Source organism: Rhea americana, unplaced genomic scaffold (genome assembly GCF_003343005.1).
Source record: "Rhea americana isolate MKP2758 unplaced genomic scaffold, rheAme1 scaffold_18, whole genome shotgun sequence".
Lineage (NCBI taxonomy): Eukaryota > Metazoa > Chordata > Aves > Rheiformes > Rheidae > Rhea > Rhea americana.
The window spans coordinates 7434541-7457235 of record NW_028185927.1 but is presented as its reverse complement, the minus strand read 5'-3'; the positions used below and the strand labels follow the sequence as shown (position 1 = coordinate 7457235).

Sequence of the window (22695 nt, the reverse complement as noted above, 5' to 3'; positions counted from 1 at the left end):
CCCGGCCCGCCTGGCCGCGGCCCTCACCGCGCCTCGCCGCTGCCCGCCAGCGCCCGTCGCTTCTGGGCTCCCGAGTCCYGGGCGGGGGCGGGGGGAAGCGCCTGCGGCAGATGCTCCCTGGCCAGGAGGAGGCATCGTGAGCGCGTGGGAGCAGATCTGAGGTAAAAATGAGAGGAAGGCGGCTCTCGAGCCTTGTCCTTGGTGATCCGGCTTATTTTTGACACGAATGGAAACAGAAGCCTCTTGCTTGCGTGTCGGTTGAGGTTGGCCTCGTTGTGGTTGGATTTTCTTATAGGGATGTTAAATTTGGGAAACGAGTATGTAGCTACTAAAGAGCAAAGATTCTGATTTTGGCCTTTTACCCAGAAGGCGTCTGACTGATGTGTACTCAGTCCCAGAGSAGGAAAGTAATCACAGAAAAAGCCTTTGAATATCATGAGAACAAACAAAAGCACATTTTTGAGGATGAGTACAATAAATAAGAAATTTTTTGTGCCTATATTTTTTTTCTTTCTTTTTTCACCCAGAGAATTGTTTTAACAAATATGGATGAGTGAGCCTGCTGCAGTTCCTTGAGTTTGTCACCACCCGATTTTGACATGATCAAATGTCTGGTAGAAGATGTGCGAGCCAAGCTGCGTTCTGGAGTGACAGTCAGCTCCCTGGGGCAGTGTGTTGAGGAGCTTGTCCTCAACAGCATTGATGCCAAAGCAACATGTGTAGCTATCAGGGTGGATCTGGAAGCTTTTAAGATCCAGGTGGTGGACAATGGTTCTGGGATGGGGCAAGAAGACTTAAATAAAATGGGAAAGCGGTACTTCACTAGTAAATGCAGCTCACTGGAAGACTTAGAGAACTTGAAATTCTATGGCTTTAGAGGGGAGGCTGTGGCAAGCATAGCAAACATGGCCAGCATAGTGGAAGTTTCATCTAAGACCAACAGGACGGCAAAAACTTTTCTGAAACTGTTTCATAACGGGCAAGCATTGGAAGTCTGTGAAGCTGAAGTGAGCAGACCAAGTGTTGGAACTACAGTGACTGTGTGTAATCTGTTCCATCAGTTACCAGTGAGAAAGAAGTACATGGATCCTGTCTTGGAGTTTGAGAGAGTAAGACAGAAAGTAGAGGCTATTTCACTGATGCAGCCCTCTGTTTCACTCTCTTTAAGGAATGATGCGTCTTGTTCTATGGTGCTTCAGCTCCCTAAGACACGAGATGTATATTCTCGTTTTTGTCAAATTTATGGGCTGGGCAGATCACAGAAGTTACGAGAAATAAGTCATAAGTCTGGAGGATTTGAGCTAAGTGGTTATATCAGTTCTGAAGGACATTACAATAAGAATATGCAGTTCTTATATGTGAATAGAAGACTGGTTTTAAAGACAAGACTACATAAGCTAATTGATTTTTTATTAAGAAAAGAAAGTGTTATTTGCAAGGCAAAAAGTGTCCCTGCCAGCAGACAGACTAGTTCGAGTCCTGGTTACCATCGCTGTGGCCCAGAGTTGCATGGAATCTTTGTTCTCAATGTAACTTGTCAGTACAGTGAGTACGATGTGTGTCTGGACCCTGCAAAAACTCTAATTGAGTTCCATAACTGGGATGTTCTTCTCACTTGCATTGAGGAAGGAGTAAAAATATTTTTAAAACGAGAACATTTATTTATTGAACCGTGTAGTGAAGACATCAGAGAATTTAATGAAGATAACGACTTTTGTCTGTATAGTGTCCCAATTCTGAAACCTTCAATCTCTGAGGAGAAGAGCATCCAAGATAGTTTTAAGAAAGCCTGTGATAAAATTGTGGATTCCTATGAAATGTGTAACTTGCAGTCCAAAGATGTCAAAAGGAAATCAGTGACTGGAGAAAAGGYTTCCAGTCCTTTTGAGTCAAATGGAAATTTAGAGGAAGCTGAAGTATCTCCAGATCGAATGATGGCTGAACCAACTGACGCATGTAGGAACAATGAAGCAGAGATGTTGCTGTCCAACAAAGCTAGCACACCTTCTGACTTCAGTACATCAGGTATCTCAGAACAGGTGCCAAAAGTTGCTAACATTTCCCCAAAGGTGTTTGATACTGATTTCAGATCTTCAGGAAATCTCCATTCCACTCTTGGTGAAGGGGTCAGATCAGAAAAAATAGAAACAGGCCATTGTAATGACCTGCAGCATTGTGCAGAGAATTATGTAAAAGATGTGGGAAGCCAGCAAGACAAAGTAGCGCAGAAAAGTAATACCATCCATATCTTAAATAATGATTTTACTCAGTGGCCATCTGAGAGACTAGAAGACCCTACTGAAACAACAGTAGGACCCGAAATTGTCACTGGAAGTTCAGTGATTGGAATGTGTAATGCAAGGACAGGAAATAGGGAAACAACTGAAATGACAAATGGTGCTGGCAGAGAGGCTGTTAGTTCAATACCAGTGAAATTGTGTTCTACAGGCCTTATAACACACGTTATGCAAAATGAGCCACCACACGAATGTGAACAAACAGAAACAAATCTAGTGTTAAATGCACGCTCTAGACCTGGTCCTGTCAGTGCCAAGGATATTTTTGGAGACAAAGTAAATTTTCCARTTCGTTCTCTAAATGTTAAGGATATTTCCAGTAATATAAATAAAGAATACACTCTTCCCTACAACAGAGAAGCGTTGATGGCTGATGGAAATAAGCCATTGGAAAATGAAACTTCGCCAGATCAGGTGAGTGAGAGGATAGCCATGCCTACTGCAGCTGGCAAAAGGCGTTGCATGACGTCAGACATCAGGGAATTGACATTGGCAACATCTTCTGGTATTCCTCAGAGTAAAATTATGAAAAGCAGTGGAAAAGAAATAGCTGAACCAAGATCTCAGGCCTGTAAGAAGCTGAGTTTGTCTATGCAGCTCGGTTCRTTAGAAAAATTCAGGAGATACTATGGGAGAGTCAGGAATACACTACCAACACCACTGGCAGAGGAGCGTGAATGTGGTCTCACATTTTTTAATTCACAAACTAGTTTTGACTCTTCAAAGAATCAGAATGACAGTCATGGTAACCTGAACATTTGTGAAACTCCAGCTTTGGAATCTACAGATTCTAATAGTAGTAGTCAAGTTCTTGGTTCTTTGGAAGAGACAATGTTCAGCAGTGAAGAAACATTACTGGAGAGRCAAGCGCTTTGTCAAAGTAAGAGTCCTTTCACATTGACTGATTACTCTCAGGTTTCTAAAAAAAATGTGAGCAGTGCAAGATCTCTGGGATCATTAGCGTCTAAACTGTCCAGAATGAAAAGTGACCACAGAGAAGTAGAACAGTCTGGTGAACAATTCCAAACAGATTCAAGTAGAAGAGATAACAACTCATTTAGTCCTGAATCTTCAAATAATGATTTTTTGTATAATGGTTGTCAAATGTATAAAACTACCATGCAAAAAATGACGAGAAATTATTTCAGCCTTTCTGAGGGAGATTCTCCCCAGGAAATRGACAGTACAGAAGCAGAGTCCGTGGAAAATACTTTGAGCCAGTCACCASTCAGCAGCACGGAAGGGGAGTACACCATCTCCTCAAGCAGAGTTTTATCGTTACCTGGTAAAAAAGATGGTTCTAATGTCATCTGTACAGAGAAAATGTTAGGTGAATCCTCAAAACAGACTTTGGAAGCTGCTAAGGTTCCCCATATGACCTTCCTGAGCTGCTTGGAATTCTCTCCAGATAGCACAAGTATGGGTGATCCCAGGAATGATTCGTGTTTTTCTGACTGGCTGCAAGATTTTGATGTTTTGTCAGGTAAGACGATATACATCAATAAAACAACAGGACTGAGCACTTACAATGCTCCTCCTCCTGAAGAATTTCAAGCTGCCTGCACTAAAGATATAACAACAATGGCTGTGAATGTTGTCTCAGAGAATGGTAAGAGGATGTTTTTTGTCATTGTTAAAAAGGGTTGAGGAAAACAGTTTGTATTTTGCTAGATGAATAAAAGATCTTGCTGGCAGTGCTTGACTGTTCACRTGGAAATACCCACTGCCTTAAATGTGGTAGCTGCATGGAAAACAGAAAAGTGTTAGAGTCAATATAGAAACAGTAAAACATTAAGATACTAAAAGATAGTTCTAAATATTGATAAGAAATGTCAACACCATATCACCATATAATTAACAGACTACTGCCAGTTTTTTTCTGAGCATCATGACATTTACTATGATCATAATTATATAATTGTAGTCATATATAAAGAGAGACATCAAAGTAAGGGTACCAATTTTTTATATATATTTTGTCCTAAATGGTCATGTTAGTAAGTATATGTTATTACTGTTAGCCTCGTRGTAAAGATCTTGGTCTTTTTTCAGCCTTCATAAAAAAAAGTGTTACTTGTCAGAAGAATCATATTAATACTATCTCTACCTGCTGTAAATTCTCACTGGCTATTGGGCAAGAAAGTCTTAACTTTATGAATAGTGTATGTCCTGAGCAAAGAGTCTCCCTTAAACAAGAAGCAGGGAAATTAATCTTTTTCATTACATGTATAAAATACTGGAATTGTGTTCATGTAGGTTGATGATGGATTCTTTGGTGAACTTGTGGAATAATATCTTTCCATGGTAGTAGATATAAAAGTTCTGTCAAAGTGTAATTTAGGTAGAATCCTTCAGTTTGCCACAGCTTGGCACAAATCACATTGGGCCATCTTGTCGTTTTACTAGGGAAGAGAGTAGTCTTAATAGTCTGCAGTAGCGAAGGCTGTTTAGTAAGAGAGTCCATGGTTGGGTTTTGTGATGGTTGGATGATGAGTTAGTTTCCTGTGCTGGGCTGCTAATTGGGAGATTCTTGAAGGATTCTCAAAAGGATTTGCATTTTACCAGTCCTTCGAGTAGAACTGTCATTGATCTATCCTGGATTGAAGTCAACAGCTGGGGTCTATAGACTGGCCATAGGATCTCGTAGAAGTTTTTCATACCGAGCTTATCAGCACACAGCTGGTTTTCCTTGGCTCTGCCACTTTTCCTGAATGCACACCCTTAATTTCTTAGTAGAAAGGAATTTTATTAAATCATTATTATTTCACAAAGAATAGAAGTCTGAAGTACCAAAGGAAGGGTGAAATGTTTAGCACTGTGTTSGAAATCTAAGCCACTTTTCTTAATAATCTTGATAACAATGCAGGTTTGTAATATCATTAAATCATTTCTGGTTGGGTTGGAACATGTTGTTAGGCTAACTGTGATATCTCATGTGGTCTCAGTGCCTTGGAGTTTTGTATTTTACAAGTTCCTGATTACTGTATTAAATATTGACATGGGTGGTGATAGACTGACAGTTCTGGCATTCCTGAAAATAGGGAAGGCCAGGAGTGTTTTAATTCCCGACAAACTTTACTGCATGCCTTATCTTTCCTTTGGGAGCAACGCTTGCACAAATTCTGGAGATAATTCTGACAGTTAAAGTAGCAGCCTGTTTTTAAGGGCAGTCTTGCAGAAGTCACAGCAGTGTCAGCTGTCCTGAAGGTATTCTTTGCTTAGTACCTGTGCAGGTTGCTCAGTACCTAGCTCAACTGAATCAGCATCCAGTAGTCTTAACTGCAGTTGGTGAGAAAGAAAACCACACTAGAGCTTCTGGACCTCTGTTGCTCTTTTCAAACAATATTAGGCAGTGTTTGTTCATCTGTTTCGTACAAGTGGAGGGTCATTCAGTAGCCTGGAGTGTGAATTTGTCAGGCACAATGTGGCCTTTACATTTGCCGAAGATGAAACAGAATCAAACAAACAAACAGTTCTGCATTAGCCTATGCCTTGTTCTGAATATTGCTTCTCTTCAGATATGCAAGAACACCTATTAGTGTATTGTCCTTGCTTTTATTTCCTTCGTGTCTTTCTTTTTTCTCTCTATGTGAGAGGCATTGTACCAGTCTCCTCAACCATACTCTTCATCTCCTGTCTGGAAGGATTCCTAGTGTCTGTATGAGCATAACTGACTGACTAGCAAGAACCCCTTCATCTGCCTCTGCAATACAATCTTCTTTGTAGGTAAAGGGAGAATTCCTGAATAGCAAATGTAAACAGAATTTAGAAAAAGAAATGCCTGATAATCTTATACTTGCTTTCAGAAGAAATTAAGAAAACAGGATATAATGACTCAAATTTTTATTTGTCCTGGACAACATCTAGAATTTTATGGAGTCTTTAGCAAACAGATATATCCAGCGACGAGTATTTTGTTTGTAGAAATATTGAGCATTTGGATAAAGTTGCCTTGCTGATCGTTGTACCTACTCACTACTGACTGAGAGGGAGGAAATTCATGCATGACATCATTAATACTATTTTTCTCCATGTTTTTGTGATCTGTGGGGTTTTTGCTTTCAGGTATTCAACAGGTCTGACTTACTTGTCAGACCCATTGTGGTCTTAACTTAAAACGTTTATTCACTGAGAGCCAACTTTAAATAGGTGCATCCAAATAAATAAATGGGAATTAGACATGAAGTTTATTTTGAAAACTCCATTGAATGCCTAGTTGTAACTCAAGACACTAAAATACCTTTAAAAGCTTGGCCTGGTGTTTGTCAGTCTCTTTATAAATTACTATGCAGCACTTCATATAAAGTACACAACGTAAGCATACCTTGCCTGTGTTTAATCGTTGTTACATATGCCTGGAGTGTGGCTATATTTATAAAGGTGCCTCTCTTTATATTTGGTTTCTTAGACCTCACTTAAGTCCTCCTTAAAATACCTGCTTTGATCAAGCCRCTAGGGTTATTCCAGTCACCTTAGAAATGTTGCTAGATGGATGTATTAATATATTTTTAAAAGCATTTCCTGGTGCAAGTCTCTCTGATTATTCTCAACATTTTACATATRTACTGTTACTTCTCAGTGTTAGATTGCAAATTCTGTGAGATTTTCTAATTTGTACAGGGCTAAGCACACAMTCATTTATCAGAATGTAATAATAATTGTATAGCTTTTTGTAATTTTGCATGCTATTAAATCTGCAGCAGTAAATTTGTATTGTGTTCAGGCATTCAGTGCAGGTGCCATCCCTTTAGAAGTGAGATTGTGCTACCCTTCCTTCCTAGACCTCGGAAAGAGAGGACTGTAGCAAGCCAGGATCTTAGAGGTAGGGCCAGCTTTCCAGGACACAGTGTACTGTGGTAAGAACAAATCAAAGAATTCTCCCAGATGTCCCAACAGGAACCCAGAATTACTCAAGGTCTATTAACAATGGGACTGTGTGAGTCATCTCAGACCTAGAACTGGAAAGAAAAATCTTTTAGGGTTGAAGGCAGGTTAGGGGGTRCTTATTTACAGGATGAAATACCCAGTTCTTTGTTGAATTATGTCAGTAGTTTAAAGAATAATTACCTACTCCCTTCTTTGTACTCATTCCAATCTTGGAATGGAAAAAATAGCTTCAATCCTAACTTTTTGTGTGTGTGTGTGTTGGAAAGGATGAAATCACCTTTTTGGTATGTGGCTTTGTCCAGAGGGAGTGGGTAGCTAAACAAGTCCCTTCTTTTTTTTATTTTATTCCCCCCCCCCTTCTTTTCCAGGGCCTATTGAATTGTGGTGCAGCACACTTAGGAGTCAGAAAGCTGCCCAGAGTTCTAGTTAAAATAGTCAACAGAGAAGCCTAGTCTCATGCTCCACTATTTATCTTTCATTCTCACTTTTTCGAAGGGAAAACAAAATAGAATAATATCAATGTGAGGTAGAGGTATCCAAAGTATTGAGAAGAAAACATCCTTTACCTTCTATTGAAACACATTGTGGATGGTGCTAGTCCCTGTATTATCTAAATGTTCTTTCCTAGATGCTGAAGGGGAGTCTCTCCAGTCACTGCTTTCAGAATGGAATAATCCTGTTTTTGTTCGCTGCCCAGAGGTGAGTATCATCTTGCTTCTAGTGCTRAAATAGGAGTCATTTTATCCTTCTGTTATTTTCTGGCATGGGGACCAAAACTGCAAATATTGTAACTATTGCATATAATTTATTCAGCTAAATATCAGACTCTAGACTTGGCAGATGCATCTTTTTATAGATTGCTTATAAGCAAGTCATTTTTGTGGATTCATTCAAATTCAGAAAAAAATGTATCTGGCTAATCTTATGTTGTTTGAAAAGCAAAACATTATTGTAAGCTGTCTTTCCTTGTGCAGAAATAGTCATCCTAAAATAAAGTGTTATTGATGGCAAAATTGTAAAGTAATGTCTGTTCTCTTTGTGGAAAGAGAAAAACACTCCATCTTTCTTGTGTGGGATGCAACGGGTCTTAAAACTGTATTTTACTGTGGTTGTTTTTATAGCCTGGCAAGATTATAGCGTGTGAGAGGGGAACAATGTTGGAGCTTTTTAGAAACACTTCCTTTGTTGTCAGGAGGTAGCATTATCTTTAGTCATCATGTTGTGTGTGTGTAAACATATGTATGTAACCATTTCCACCTGCAAACAATAGAGATGGAGTAGCAAACCACCTGCTGGTGAGTTTCTGAAAAGGAACAGTTCTGTTCAGCTGTTAAAGAAATAGGTACTCTGAGTCATTTCAGGTAATACTTCTTTTATAGCACAATCCATTGAAAGCCTGTGTAGCCTGRTAATTAACTTCAGATTTTCTGATAAGTTATTGAAATAAGCTGAGTGGATTGAAGTTAGCATATAATACCCAGATTGGAAAGTATGCAGGGGTGAAAGTAGAGAGATTGCCAGATGGTGTCTTTGCCTAGTGCTGTTCTTCTTAGATAGCTCAGTTTATCAAAATACAAGGAGAACTATTTACAGAATTATTTTACTTGAAACTATTTTTTGTCCATATCCTCCACTGAATGCTTAATTCTATAAGTTATCCATGTAATTCTGTTTTTACAGATTGCTGTTGATGTGACTAGCAGTCAGGCTGAGAATCTGGCTGTGAAAATTCATAATATCTTGTATCCGTATCGTTTCACCAAAGACATGATTCATTCAATGCAGGTACCATAAGAGCTTTCACCCCCAAATTCCCACTCAGCAGATGGGATTTGCTGATGTTTCTGCTTTGTAGGAAGGAGGTATCCAGGAAGAGTGTTCATAACCATAATTTTCACAGGCTCAGATAGAATTCTTGGTTGGTACAAGACACTAGGCATATATATCAAGCCAGATCCTTGTATGTTTTTGTGGGTAAACAAATATCTGCCAAGTGGCTCTAAAATTCCTTGACTGTATGGTTAAATCAAATCAAGAGGCAGCCTTGTTGCTGCTGCTTTGAAACACTGTTGGGCCTTAACTAAATAATAATTCAATGAGCATTTKTTTGCATTTATTGTAGGTATTTGCTTAGTTGATATGCCCCCAAAGTCTGTGTCTTATGTGTTCTGTTTTTATTGACCTATGATGGTTAATTCTCCAGCAAAGCAGTTTCAACAGCAAATTCCAGGTTTCATAGAAAGACTTGAAACTTCCTTGTAAGACCTATATCTGCTCTGAAAAGTGATTCTTAAAAATGGTGCTACAGCATGAAGCTTGACTTTGTTTTAGTGCTTCTTTATCAAATATTTTGATTATAAACTAAAAAAACTAATGTAAATGTATGCTTTCAGTGTCTATCCTCTGATGTTCTGTCTGGAAAGAAATATCAAAATGGATTCTTTCCCTCTCAAACTTCTTATCTACTAAAGGCTTATAGGATAAGTTAGCATTATTCTCATGRTAAGTTAGCATTGTTCTCATGTGATCAAGTTCCTGAGATACTGCAGATGTGTGGCTGAGTGAGACATGGTAAAGTATCTTGTTGATCTCCAAGACAGAAAAGGATACAAATGATTCTTTCTTATATGTCTGTGTGCAAGAATAAGAGGAGTAAGTAAGTTATTAGAGGACACAGATATGTGTCAAAAAAAACAGGAGAGGAAAGCTGGAAAAAAAGAGGGTACCATTTTCCTGTGCATTTCTCATGACAAGAACTACTCTTCACAACGTACTTAGTGGTTCTGTGACTAACTACCTGAACAGTGCTTTCCTTTGAAGTACTTAGGAAGATAAAGCTGTAAAAAATGACTACCTCCCATTTTCCTAAAGAAGCTAGTAACACCTTCAGTACCTTATAGCAATTATAAGAATCTCTGTAGAAAAAGCACAAAATGTTGCATCATGCTACAGGAAGAGAATAAAAAAGATCATTAATGTCTTGCATCCCTTCAAGGAAATACAATCATCTATTCATTTTTACCTAGGAGGTGGAGCACACGCATGTTCTAAGACAGAGTATTCAATGAGCTCTGTCCATCTGACTTGGAGAGAAATTCCTCCCTGCATCACATTTGTTGATTTAAATATAACAATTAGATACTCAAAGCATGTACATCATTGTCCAGTGTTCTGTCTATAGCTCTGGTTGTTTTCTGAAGCTTCTGGGGAAAGTGGAACCAACCATCAGAGGCAAGTTTTATATCAAAAAAGAGGAAAAATTTGCTTCTTRGCTCCTGTGGGTAATCAGCAGAAGCCCTGAAACATGGGCTTAGTTAAATGCTATATAAACAGAAGGYAAATTAAAGGTTCTTTACATTCTCTTTTGATATAACAGCAAATCAAATACTCAGAGTCATTGCTCACAGCTTTAATTACTAACTCAAGGAGCCTCCTACAGCTCCATTTAATCCATTCCGTAAATTTCCAACTCCATCTTAGAACAACTAAGRTTCCTGCCCTTATAATTCTGTTTTAAAAATTGATCCACAATAATTTTCTTGGACATTTTGAAAGGTTCTCTTAGTTCCAGATTATGATTAGTTTATTGTCATTTGATCTTCAGTATACTCTTTAGCTTAAATAACTATTCCATATTTACCCCCACTGTATTTATAAAGAATCATTATATATCCTCTTAGTCTTAATTTTGCTGGACAAAATTCTTTAATTGTCTSTGATAAGATGCGACTTCTACACCCCTATTCATCCTAATAGCTCTTCTCTGTAATTCATCCATTTTGATTGTCTTCTAATCTTTACCTTGATTTTAAAACTGTTTTACAACTGGGTCGTGATTGTTCTGAATATCTTACAGGTTCTTCAGCAAGTAGACAATAAATTTATCGCTTGTTTAATCAACACTAGGAATGAAGTGGATAAAAAGGCAGGTAAGAGTAGTTATTAAGTTGAGRTAGCTCTAAAGTGCAGCTTCACTGCCGAGGGAACAGTGTCCTATTTGTATTATCTTCAAGCCTTAGGCTAATATTGTGAGTAGAGGAAAATGTTTGTCTTCATTTGAATTTTTCTGGATCATCTTTCTCTTTGTTTTGGACATTATTGAATGTTCCTACTGCCTTCAGATTAATATTATAAAAATAGATTATACTCAAATTACTAACATCTTTCAGATGGTTCTCAGTGTTCACAGTGCCTGGATACTTTCATTACTGAAGTTTGCTGGAGCTGTATAAAAAAGGCAATCAAAATCGGTAGTTTCATAATGTTTTAAAGTCTATATTAAAGTCTATATTAAGCAGAACAGTTTGCTGATTACTTCAGTTCTTATTCTTGAGTTAGATAGAGATGTCATTAGACAAAATTTTCATACTTACTCTGATTACCCTTAATTTAAATGCCCCATTYTGATTGCTGAATTTTAATTCTGTAGTGTCTTTATGTTGTGCTAACACAGCCTCCTCCTCACTTAATTTCTGTAAAACTGGCTGATAGTTATCTTCTAAATGTGGCCTATGGGGAAGGGTCATTCTTCCAAGTCTGGTACAAAGCTGCCTACCTCTAAAGTTTTCTGATACATTTTTAGGTGGAAACCTCTTGGTTTTGGTGGATCAACATGCAGCTCATGAACGGATCCGCCTGGAGCAACTTATTGCAGGTGAGGATTCTSCTGGTCTTAGGAAAGATAATCAGTGCTCAGCAAAGTGCAAACAAGAGCTATCTTAAAAGGATAGCTTGCTAACTAACTTAAAATAAAGATAAATTCGGGATGAATGGAACAAGCAGGATCTTCGCTTGTCATCTTTATTCTGATCTCTAGGAGAGTGCAGGCATTCAGTATTTGAAGCAGTTAGAGCATTGGCAGCTGAAAACTGYGACAGTGTTTCCATAAACAGAAGATGTGCTCTCCACTGACAGAATTATCAAACTAAAATAGTCCTGACATAATGAGAGAGCAGGAAGACTGATAGGAAAAAGAATGGAGAGGAAATAGAGCAGTATCAAAAAGATTATGTGGTTATGCTATGAAGGGTAAGACGTTGGATGCAGAATAGAGAGCATAGTTTATTTGKTTCCTTTTTAGCTGAATGTCATGCTTAAAGCCTAAAATTTCCGCATTCTGAAACTGTTTGCAGAGGGATAATGGTCTCTCCTGTAAGCTCATTAGCCATTGGTTTCAGTGTTAGAAAGCACAATAGCCATCCATCAAGTGCTTAAAAAATCATTGATCTTCTCTTTCATCAACAAATACCACACAATCCCTGCAAAAAGGATTCCAGGAACTCTGCTCCTTTTGGCCAGGTGTTGAAAATAGTTAAAGACTGAAGGGAGAAATGCTTAATGAATAGTGTTACAATACCATTCATATCAAATGATTCTGTGGAAAAATGGCTCTCTGTGAGTTAACCTAAAAATATCAGTTGTCTTCTGCTATTTAGGGTGACTCTTTTTTGGAACTGGTGGGAAAAAACAAAGTGGCATTAACCAGGCCCTCCCCAGAGACTGGATGTCTGGTCTGTGACATTCCCAGTCCTCCACAAGTTCCAGGAGAAAGAATTCTGTGGTCACTTTTCAATCCAAACAGGGCATTGTGTGTCAAACCATAGGGTCATTAAGGTGAATGCCTGCATAAATGTTCTGAGGGATACTCGTAACTGTTTCATTCACAGATTCCTATGAGAAGGAGGCTGCAGCATGTGGCAAGAAGAAATTATTGTCCTCCTCCATCTCGCCCCCTTTGGAGATTGAAGTAACAGAGGARCAAAGAAGATTCTTACGGTTAGTAATGGCGAGTAGCTCCAATCTCTTGGGAAAGGTTCTGTTGACCAGGAAAATCTCTATATTGCGAGGTTATCACAGCTGTTTATTTTTTCCTGAGCAGAGACCCATTGGTTTTATGTACACTGTGTAAAATAGATTGCTTTTTAGGCATGTCATTACAATATGTCAAGACAAAACCCAGTGGCATACCAGCTCCATGTTACTGCATTATTCTCCAGTTTTCCTGGGAAGAAAATCTGGGTGCATGGGCCGGAACAGTGGCACAACAGTCTCCAAGAGATCCTACTGTCTTGGGACCAGAATTTGGAAATGCACACAGGAGTGCACTGCCCCATAGTGTAGATCTAGGCACTGATTTGACAGACACTGTCTGAGAATGACAGGATATGGAAAGTTTGCATACSTTAAAAACTGCATTCCTTAATCCTAGGTGTCCGCACAGAATAACACGGTTTCCTAAATGTTTCAGAATGGTGGACTAGCTACTGTTAGGAATTTCACCTCCTGTACTGCAAGAATTTAGGGCAGATAATTTTTTTGGTGTTTTACTAAAGAGCTACTGGGCATTAATCAAAGATACTTATTTTTCAAAAAATCCTGTCTGTCTCCTGCCACATGCATTTGTGGTTTTTCCCTGTGTTCTTCATGCTCAGATGAAATTCTCCATTAACATTCACAGAACTACCTCACTTGTTCTTCTAGTTCCTTTTTACAACTCCTCTTTTCTCTGATACCAACAACTTTTAAATCACTCCTCATTAAGAACACTGCCTATGATAGGTATATACTTTTTTTTTAATTACTATTATTTGGGGCTTGTCAACCCTTTTTTGTGTGTATTCCAACCATAAGAGTATCATTGCTGTAACCATTCAGTAATTTTTTGTGTGACTATCACCAGTACTAGAAACTCCAAAGGAAAGCGCAGAACACCTGTAATGTGCTACTAGCCTTAGRAAAAAAATGTGAGAATGTAAACATCACTGTTTATCATTTAACAATATGTGGATGCCTTTGTTTTTCCCACCTSTTATTCTTACTAACATCCCAGTGTTTTTAATACTTCTTGTTCAACTTTAAATATTTTTTGCACTTATCTTTGAATGTCTTTGATTTGTTTTATCTATTTTTGAGATTGAATGGCTGAAAATGAATACTATATACCAAGTGAGAGTATCCCATTGATTTATACAGTAGCTTTACAGTTGTTCCTAAATTTAGAAATGTTCTCACCATTTCTACACCTAATATTTTGTCCTCTTTTTTTTTTTTTGATTGCTGCTGCTTGCTGAGCCAGTGTCCAACTGAACTGTCATGACAAAAAAACAGAGGTTGTTTTGAGTTTGTGCTGTTTAATGTAAAGTCAACAAAATGTGCCAAAATGTACAAATAGATCAATTTATTCTTACTGATATGCTTTGACCTGCCTTTATGAGCAGTAAATTTCATTTTCTGCCCATTTTTAATTATACTTTTTTATTCATTCTACTGATTTCCTCTTTCATTTTTCTACTTTTGTTATTTCTGAGTAGGTTCAGCATGGTGTTTTAGTCTCAGCTAACCTAAATAATTCTGTGTTTTGTATAAATTTTGGTTGCCTCATTCTTCTCCTTTTTCACATCATTAGTAAACAATTTTGAAGATACAGAGCTAGACTCATGTTATGTTGAAGACTGACTGTCTATTACCRTTATACCCTTTTTTCTCCCCAATCTTTAATTCATGACAAATATTATTTCTCTGTCCATGACAACTGTTTACATTTACATTATTTTTATGAGACTGCATGAAAGGCTTTTTGAAAGCCCAGATAATTCTGAGAGCTACTCTTCTTTATCAGCTGTTTCACAAAAATAATAAAAAAATAAATAGGCATGACTTTCTGTCATGGAACCTGGTTAACTATTCAGCACAATGGGATCCCTCTTACAATTTTGCATTACCACTTAAGGTAATTGATTCAAAAAGTTTACCGGTACTGGCACGTGCTGGTGCTAGCTTACTGGTGCTTGTTGTGTTGCCTTTTAGTTAGCACATATTATATTGTTATTATATTGTTAGCACATATTTTGAGGAGGATAGGATTAGAGATCTTCTGGGCAGGCTAGATATCCACAAATCCATGGGCCCAGATTGGCTGCTGCTACCAAGCTGCGAGGAGTGGCTGACACACCAGAGGGCTGTGCTGCCATTCAGAGAGACCTGGACAGGCTGGAGAGCTGGGCGGAGAGGAACCTCCTGAGGTTCAACAAGGGCAAGTGCAGAGTCCTGCACCTAGGGAGAAATAACCCTAGGCACCAGTACAAGCTGGGGGCTGACCTGCTGGAGAGCAGCTCTGCAGAGAAGGACCTGGGAGTGCTGGTGGATGACAAGTTGACCATGAGSCAKCAATGTGCCYTTGTGGCCAAGAAGGCCAATGGTCTCCTGGGGTGCATTGGGAAGAGTGTTGCCAGCAGGTSGAGGGAGGTGATCCTGCCCCTCAGCCCTGGTGAGGCCTCATCTCGAGTACTGTGTCCAGTTCTGGGCTCCCCAGTACAAGAGTGACATGGGGCTACTGGAGAGAGTCCAGCGTAGGGCTACGAAGATGATCAGAGGGCTGGAGCACCTGCCCTCTGAGGAACGACTGCGAGAGCTGGGGAAGAGAAGACTGAGGGGGGATCTGATCAATGTGTACAAGTACCTGAAGGGAGGGTGTCAAGGGGACAGGGACAAACTCTTTTCAGTTGTCCCGTGTGACAGGACAAGAGGCAATGGGCAGAAATTGAAGCACAGGAAGTTCTGCCTGACCGTGAGGGGGAATTTCTTCCCTGAGAGAGTGACGGAGCACTGGAGCAGGTTGCCCCGAGAGGTTGTGGAGTCTCCTTCTCTGGAGATCTTCAAGGCCCGCCTGGATGCAACCCTGTCTACCATGCTGTAGGTGACCCTGCTGAGCAGGGAGGTTGGACTAGATGATCTCCAGAGGTCCCTTCCAACCTTACTGATTCTGTGATTGTTAGTTCCTCTCTTGGCAAGCAGTTTGTGAGACTATCCGTACTAAAAAGTTATTAATTAATAAGTACTGTTTAAGACCTAAAAAATATAGTTGCCCTTACTTGAAGAGTAAGATTATTTTGTAGTGAAGTCTGATATAATGAAATAATTTAACTTCCCTGAGAAACTTTTCTATTCCACTGCACTTACTATTTAATAGTTCGGTTGGCCCTCTGATTCACCTGCRGATCTCTTGATTCTGTTGTTTGTTTTGGATGTTGGGCTATTTGTCCAGCTAATTGCTGCTGAGCTTTACTAACCACTGTAGATTATGCCTTGTTCTGTTTGCTCTCTTGAACTTTATTTCCCCTTTTMTTTTTTTTCTTGGAAAATGGCCTGAGTGACTTCAATAGCTCCTTGGAGTCTGTTATTTAACCAATAGGCTTTTTCTGCTTTTCTCCTGTCTTGCTTAAGGCTATACATGTCTTCCTAGCTTTTGTTAGGATTACACAAGTCACCTCCATGTGGAGCCTAATAATTTTACTATCTTCAGTAATGGAGTTTAGTTTTTTTTAAATAGGTTCTTTTTTTGTTCCAAGAATCTCTTTCCTAAAATCTTTTTTCACTGCCTTTTTTTGAGTGAATCGTCCCTGAGTAAAACTAAATATTATTATGGTTGTTATCTGCTATTGTTGATGATGATAGCTGGTAATTCCTTCTCTTTCATTTTGATGACAAGTTCCCATCTGACTAGGAGGTCCAGTTCTTGCATTTTTCCATCTGCAGGATAAAATCACAGAATCACAGAACGGTTGAGGTTGGCAGGGACCTCTGGAGATCATATAGTCCAACCTCCCYGCTCAAGCAGGGTCACATAGAGCRTGTTAGACAGGGTTGCATCCAGGCGGGCCTTGAGTATCTCCAGAGGAGGAGACTCCACAACCTCTCTAGGCAACCTGGTCCAGTGCTCTGTCACCCTCACAGTAAAGAAGCTTTTCAGAAGTCAGATTGACTAGAGGTTGTTCTTTCCTGAGCTCTCTTTGCTTTTTTTATTGGGATTTAAGTTCTTTAAATCAGCATAAATTTCTTACAGTACTTTTCGTATCGTAATCTTTTGCTATTATTTGTCAATTGAAATTACAAATTTTAGGCTAGACTTAAAGTAGTCTTTATCCTGTGCAATTGTAATATATGGAGTGTGTGTGTTCATACATAATACTTCAGCAATTTCTACTGGAATCAAACACCTATTGTATATTTAGAAAAAAGATAAATTTAAACATACAGCTTCTCTCTGCATAATATGTGAAATCTTAGACGTTGTAGCTATGGTGTGTGCAATATGCAYGGTTGATTGGAGTGAAAAATGTGGGTGAATGTAGGCTGAAAAGGCCACGTTACTTAGAATCTCACAAGGCATAGATTTGGAGATTGGGAGCTGTTGCAGGAAGAAGCATACATGGAGACTACAGAAATATTTAGCTTGGAGGTATGCTATKGGGAGGGAGGTGCTCTGGTGTCTTATATCTTTTTTTGTTTTGTTTTGTCAGATGTTGCCACAAAAATTTGGAGGATTTTGGCCTTGAATTATCATTTCCTGAGACTAACAGCTCCTTGATTCTAGTGGGGAAAGTGCCACTGTGTTTTATAGAAAGAGAAGCCAATGAATTACGACGGAAGAGACAACCTGTTGCTAAAAGCATTGTGCAGGTCAGCTGTGGATATGGATAAGAGCAAATTATTTTGTGATAGTGGATTTTGTTCTGGTAATGGCCCAAGGTGCATCTTAACAGTATCTGTGCTATGAGAGAGACAAAGGAGTCTCTCTGCAAGCATGAATACCATCTCTATTAGTAGCAAAATGTATCTCTGCTAAAATATCCCGTAACTGAAATCTCTTAACTATTAAAAAAAAAACCCTGTAATCCATTGCAAACATGGAGTAGGGGAGGAACTGAACAAATAGTACATAGTGCAGATATTTCAGCAATTCACTGCTTATATTTCCTCAGTGCTTGGCCCAACAATAAAATAATTGATGTTGATGATGTGTAAATATTAAGGTTTAAAGTTGTTTTTGTGAAAAAATCTACATGGGCAGTTCAGCTTTCTAAAAGCTGCTGTTCCCTTCACTGATTGCTTGCAGTTTATATTGTAAAGGTTTTCTCCTAAACTGCTTTAAGGACTCTTCCTTAAAATTAGGTTCTAGAGCAGCAGATTCAGCTGCTAGGCTCAGCCATTGTGAATTGGTCCAATCTTGCCATACATCTCTTCTGATATAAGGAGAAGATACAGGCAGGTTATTCATCTGATTAAATTTTCTTTTCCAACCCTGCTATAATCAGGAAGTAGACAAAAGGCATTCTCCTGCTGTGACCCAAGCAATTTCTTACTACTGTGACAGAATAAGACCCACCAAGAGCACTGAAACTGGGGTTGGTTTGTGTGTGTGTTTGTTTTTGAAGGGCACCTAGCTGGGGATCCAGTCTGTGCCTAAGCATGCTTTCTTAGCTGAAGCCTAAGCCTCAAGATCTCATGAGTGTTTTGCCAGATATATTCTGCAATCTTTTTTTTATTATTATTATTAGGATTGGTAGCACCCATTAATGATTAAGAATTCATTGCATGTTAGTCATTAGAAGTGAAATCCACACAGACTGATATTCAAAGAAATGTCAATTATTCAAAGAACAGGTATCCAGAACACTCTGAGGTAGAAGAGTTCCGCTATACTCATTTTACAGGTAGCAAACTGATGCAGAGAGAACCAAATGATTTGTCTAGAGTCAAACAAGATGCTTGTGAGAGGGCAGGACTTGCACCTAGATCTTTCACACTTGTGAAGGTGGCAGTGTACTAGCTACTGCATTATCTGTGCTGCAGAATACCCAGCACTGACACAATAAATATACATAGATGTGCTCAGGGAATGAAAGGGGAAAACAGCAACTGATTATTTTGCCTTTTGCTTTCCAGGAATTTATTCAAGAACAAGTTGAGGTGAGTTGCCGTCTGCTTCTAAAGTTGCCTGAGATAATGGAAAACTTACCACGTGAGCTAGAGGGAGTTACTGCATTGTTAAACATCAGATTTCAACAGTTGAGAGGTGTGGGCTAGATGATCCACTAGCTTTTCCTCATTTTTAGCTCCTTTGGTGTTACAGTTCTCCCTTTTTCACATTAAATGGAAAGTAAGATCATGTTCTCTTGCTACTTTTAGCTAGTGCAGACCACAGGAGGAGCACGAGGGACGCTGCCTCTGACGTTTCTGAAGGTGTTAGCTTCCCAAGCTTGTCATGGTAGGGAAACTGTATGTTTTTTGTTTTTCCTTTCTTTTTTTTTTTAATCTTTCTGTCTCAATACAACATATTCCCTGGGGCAGTAGTTTCAGAACATGCTTGCAGCACTTCCAGGATTACAGACTGTATCTGTTTCATAGGGTTGTGGAGGAAGTCGTCTCTGCCAGACAGCACTGTGAGGGGCAATCAATACTCCATTGATTTGTTTCTGTATGGGCCTAATTTACATTCCTACCCACACCTGAAGCACTGACAGCATACACCTCTGAGGTGCATTTTTGCATGTGAGCTGCAAACCATTCAAATGACAATTCTGTGAAGGAGCAGGAGGTGCTAGGAACTGCTTGAAAGCAAGCAGAAAAGATTGTAGACAGTCTTCCCTAAAAGCATTTTTTAATTTGTTTAAGTACCCAAAGTGCTCATGCAAAAGACTGGTTTCAGTGTCTGTGTGACCTTCACAATGGTTTTGGAAGGCCTACTGTAGGAATTGGTTTCCAAAATTCTATGATTTTCCAAAACTTCAAAATAAAAAAGTCTTAAAGGTGCAGACTGCAGGAGCTCTAGCCTTTTCCTGTGCCACATAGTGTATTACAATTGTGTTACAAACTCATGCTGAAAGGGTGAACATGACCCCAAAGCATCTATTTCATGGACTGTCACTGCATTCTGCAAATGGCAGGTGGTATATAAAACTTTTTGTACCTGAAAAAGTTTCATGACTGAAAGGCAGGATGCAAACTGCAGAGTCTTATGTGCCTGTGAAGGCTAAAAATTGCRAACACCTATGACAAGACTGCTTAATGTTCCGTTTGGATTTTCTCTGGATGCCCTAAGTGCCCACTTGTGAGAAAAGACTTAGGGATGGGCTAACATTTGGTTTTAAAGCCTGTAGAGCTGATATTAGCTGTCTTTTTGTTTTAATGCCTTCTTATTGTGAATTTGGTGCATCTTCAGCCCTAAATTAAATAATAATAATAATAATTGCCCATTTGCCTCTTCCAGTGTGACCTGAAAAGCAAAAAGCTAATAATTTTGCCATCAATCAGCCTTGGGTTAGGTGAAGCAACTTAGGCAATGAAAAGCTGATCTTTATGACTGGTTAATCGAGCTAAGCCCTTCATCTGGCATGCTGCAGCCTTTGCTGCTATTCTGTGGTCTCTAGGAGCTGCCCTAAGTTTTCTTACTGCGTTATGGAGGGGAGTTTGCTGGGTTTTTTCTCTCTGGCAGAACATGCAAGAACTTGTCTCTTGTTGCAGGAGCTATTAAGTTTAATGACAGTTTGACTCTGGAGGAGAGCTGTCAGCTCATTGAAGCTTTGTCATCTTGCCAGCTGCCCTTCCAGTGTGCTCATGGGAGACCTTCCATGATGCCCCTTGCAGACATAGACCATCTCCAGCAGGAAAAGCAGGTACTGTGTGGAGCACTGGTAGACGGCAGCGCACGCAAGGTTATCAGAGGTGTATCATRTGTCTGTGTTAGAACTAAAATAGACTGACTAAAAAGTGCCACTACTGGCTATTTCATACTTGAATTTTGACATAGCTGTTGTAGATGAAGTAAAATAGAGAAAATGAAACTTCTGAAAACATTTTAACAAGAGTCTTGCCATATTTCATTTGAATGATCACATTAATTTGAGTGTGTTCTACTAGTACTTAGAGTTATGCATATATTTAAAGTCCTTGCATTTTTAACTGAAAAACTTGGAAAACATGTGAATTCTGATATTCTGTTAGTGGTGAAAATGCTAACTAAACAAACACCTATTTCCCTAAAGTTTAAGATGGCATAAGATCATGAAAAAAAGGAGAGAAATAGTAAAATTTAAATTAAAAATAAATCATAATCCCTTCCCCCTTGCTATCATTGTGCTTTATTAAATTGTGAAACTATCTTCCATTTGACATCTCATAGGATTTGGAATTAGATGTGAAAAAAAACCCTGGGAACGTCTGTATTAGGGCAAAGATCATGGAAACATTGACATTCTTTTACTTAGCTATGATCATCTTTTCTCCCTGCAGCCTAAACCTAATTTGGCTAGACTGAAGAAAATGGCACAAGCATGGCACCTATTTGGAAAAAARAAGAACCTTACCAAAGAAGTGAAAACTGTAAACTGCAACCACCAGAAGTGTTGATATGATCCAGATTTTCTGGTTAGACAGCAGTAACTTCTGTGGAGCCAAGCTTCTCATCTAGTGCAGTACCCAAAGTTCTGCCCCAAGTACTGACCTAAGAAGCAGCAACCAGCCAGGAGGAYGTGGCAGGAGGAGCCTGCCCTGGTAGCCTGGAGAAGCGTCTTCAGTGTTAAGAAACTGCATTGCAAACCTGGGCCTTATGTCAGTGCTTGACTACCAAAGGCAAGAAGTTGCAGCCACTTCCACTTACTAAAGTACTTCTCAGCAAGTGCAGCAGGACTTTTCATAATAGGATATTTTTAATTAATGTACAAATACAGTCAGTGCTTTGAAAAAGGGGAGGTATTTATTAATAAAAATTAATGCTAAGCTCTTCTCTTGGGCTCATGGCAGTGGTTGGAATGAGGACTGGCCAGCTTCATCGTTTATATAGGCAAAATGAGCATCAAAAGAAATTCTCTTTTATTTCAAATGAAGGACACACCCAGCTCTTTTCTCTACCTCACTGCACTTTTCATTCTTGAGAGATTTCCAAATCCTAGTACAAGACTGCTTTCTTGAGTACAGAAACTCACTCCTAAATAACTGAATAGCCCAGGACATTTCTTAAAATAAGCAGATCTCTTCACAGGTTCCAGTTCCCTTTCGTTTCTCAATCTGGACTGGAGAGGAGTTTATTTCAGAACAGTAAAGAAGCTTGAGTCTTGGTTTAATCAGAGACATCCTTGTTTTACATTAAAACCTCATTTAAAGACAAATCAGTTTGCAACATCTGCTGAATCAAAAGCAAAACAAGGAGTAGAAACTACTTTTTTTCTGCCTTAAATGTGTAGTGTATTGCTGTGTATTGATAAGAGGGATAAAGGAGAAGTGCTGTTACCAGCTGGTAAGCGCTTCAGATTGTGAAGACTTTCCATGCCACCCTTTAGAAAAGGCACGAACTTTCAGAATGAAACAAGATGTCTGCCTAGGAAGAACTAGTAGCTCAGTAATCCTAGTTATTTGGTAGCAGAGGAAAGGGACTAGACTACAAGAAGCAAAGCAAGAATTTGAGCTCTGCCATATATGCAGTGGTAAAGCAGCTAGTTGATGGGAGTTTCAGAGGTCTGCTTTTCGTGAAGAATGGAATTCTGTTGCAGCATTTTACAAAAAAACAGTATGTATTTCAATAACTGCACAAAAATTGACAGAAAAATGAACAATTCTGTTTAAGAGCAGTGCCATCACATTCATAGCCGAAAGCAAACCTTAAAGCCTGCTATTGCAGTATATGTGCAGGCAGCTCACTACACTGGTAAATCTCCTGCTAGGTAAAGAAACTAAC

The 22695-nt window shown here is 39.1% G+C and overlaps 1 protein-coding gene across 5 annotated transcripts; it reads left to right on the top strand.

Annotated features, from left to right (window-relative positions):
- Positions 1 to 6: 6 nt before the first annotated feature.
- On the top strand, positions 7 to 21746 carry MLH3 (mutL homolog 3). Of its 5 annotated transcripts, XM_085301761.1 has the most exons (13): positions 7 to 161; positions 528 to 3906; positions 7021 to 7119; positions 7813 to 7883; positions 8865 to 8969; positions 11041 to 11113; positions 11767 to 11838; positions 12851 to 12959; positions 17483 to 17642; positions 18909 to 18932; positions 19152 to 19230; positions 20487 to 20638; positions 21255 to 21746. In XM_085301761.1, exons 2-13 carry the CDS (start codon positions 600 to 602, stop codon positions 21369 to 21371), a joined length of 4368 nt encoding a protein of 1455 aa, XP_085157887.1. In that variant the 5' UTR covers positions 7 to 161; positions 528 to 599; the 3' UTR covers positions 21372 to 21746. The 5 variants fall into 5 exon arrangements, with proteins under 5 accessions (XP_085157887.1, XP_085157889.1, XP_085157888.1 ...); XM_085301763.1 differs by lacking the exon at positions 7021 to 7119 and having other exon boundaries at positions 528 to 3780; XM_085301762.1 differs by lacking the exon at positions 7021 to 7119.
- The last annotated feature ends 949 nt before the right edge of the window (positions 21747 to 22695 follow it).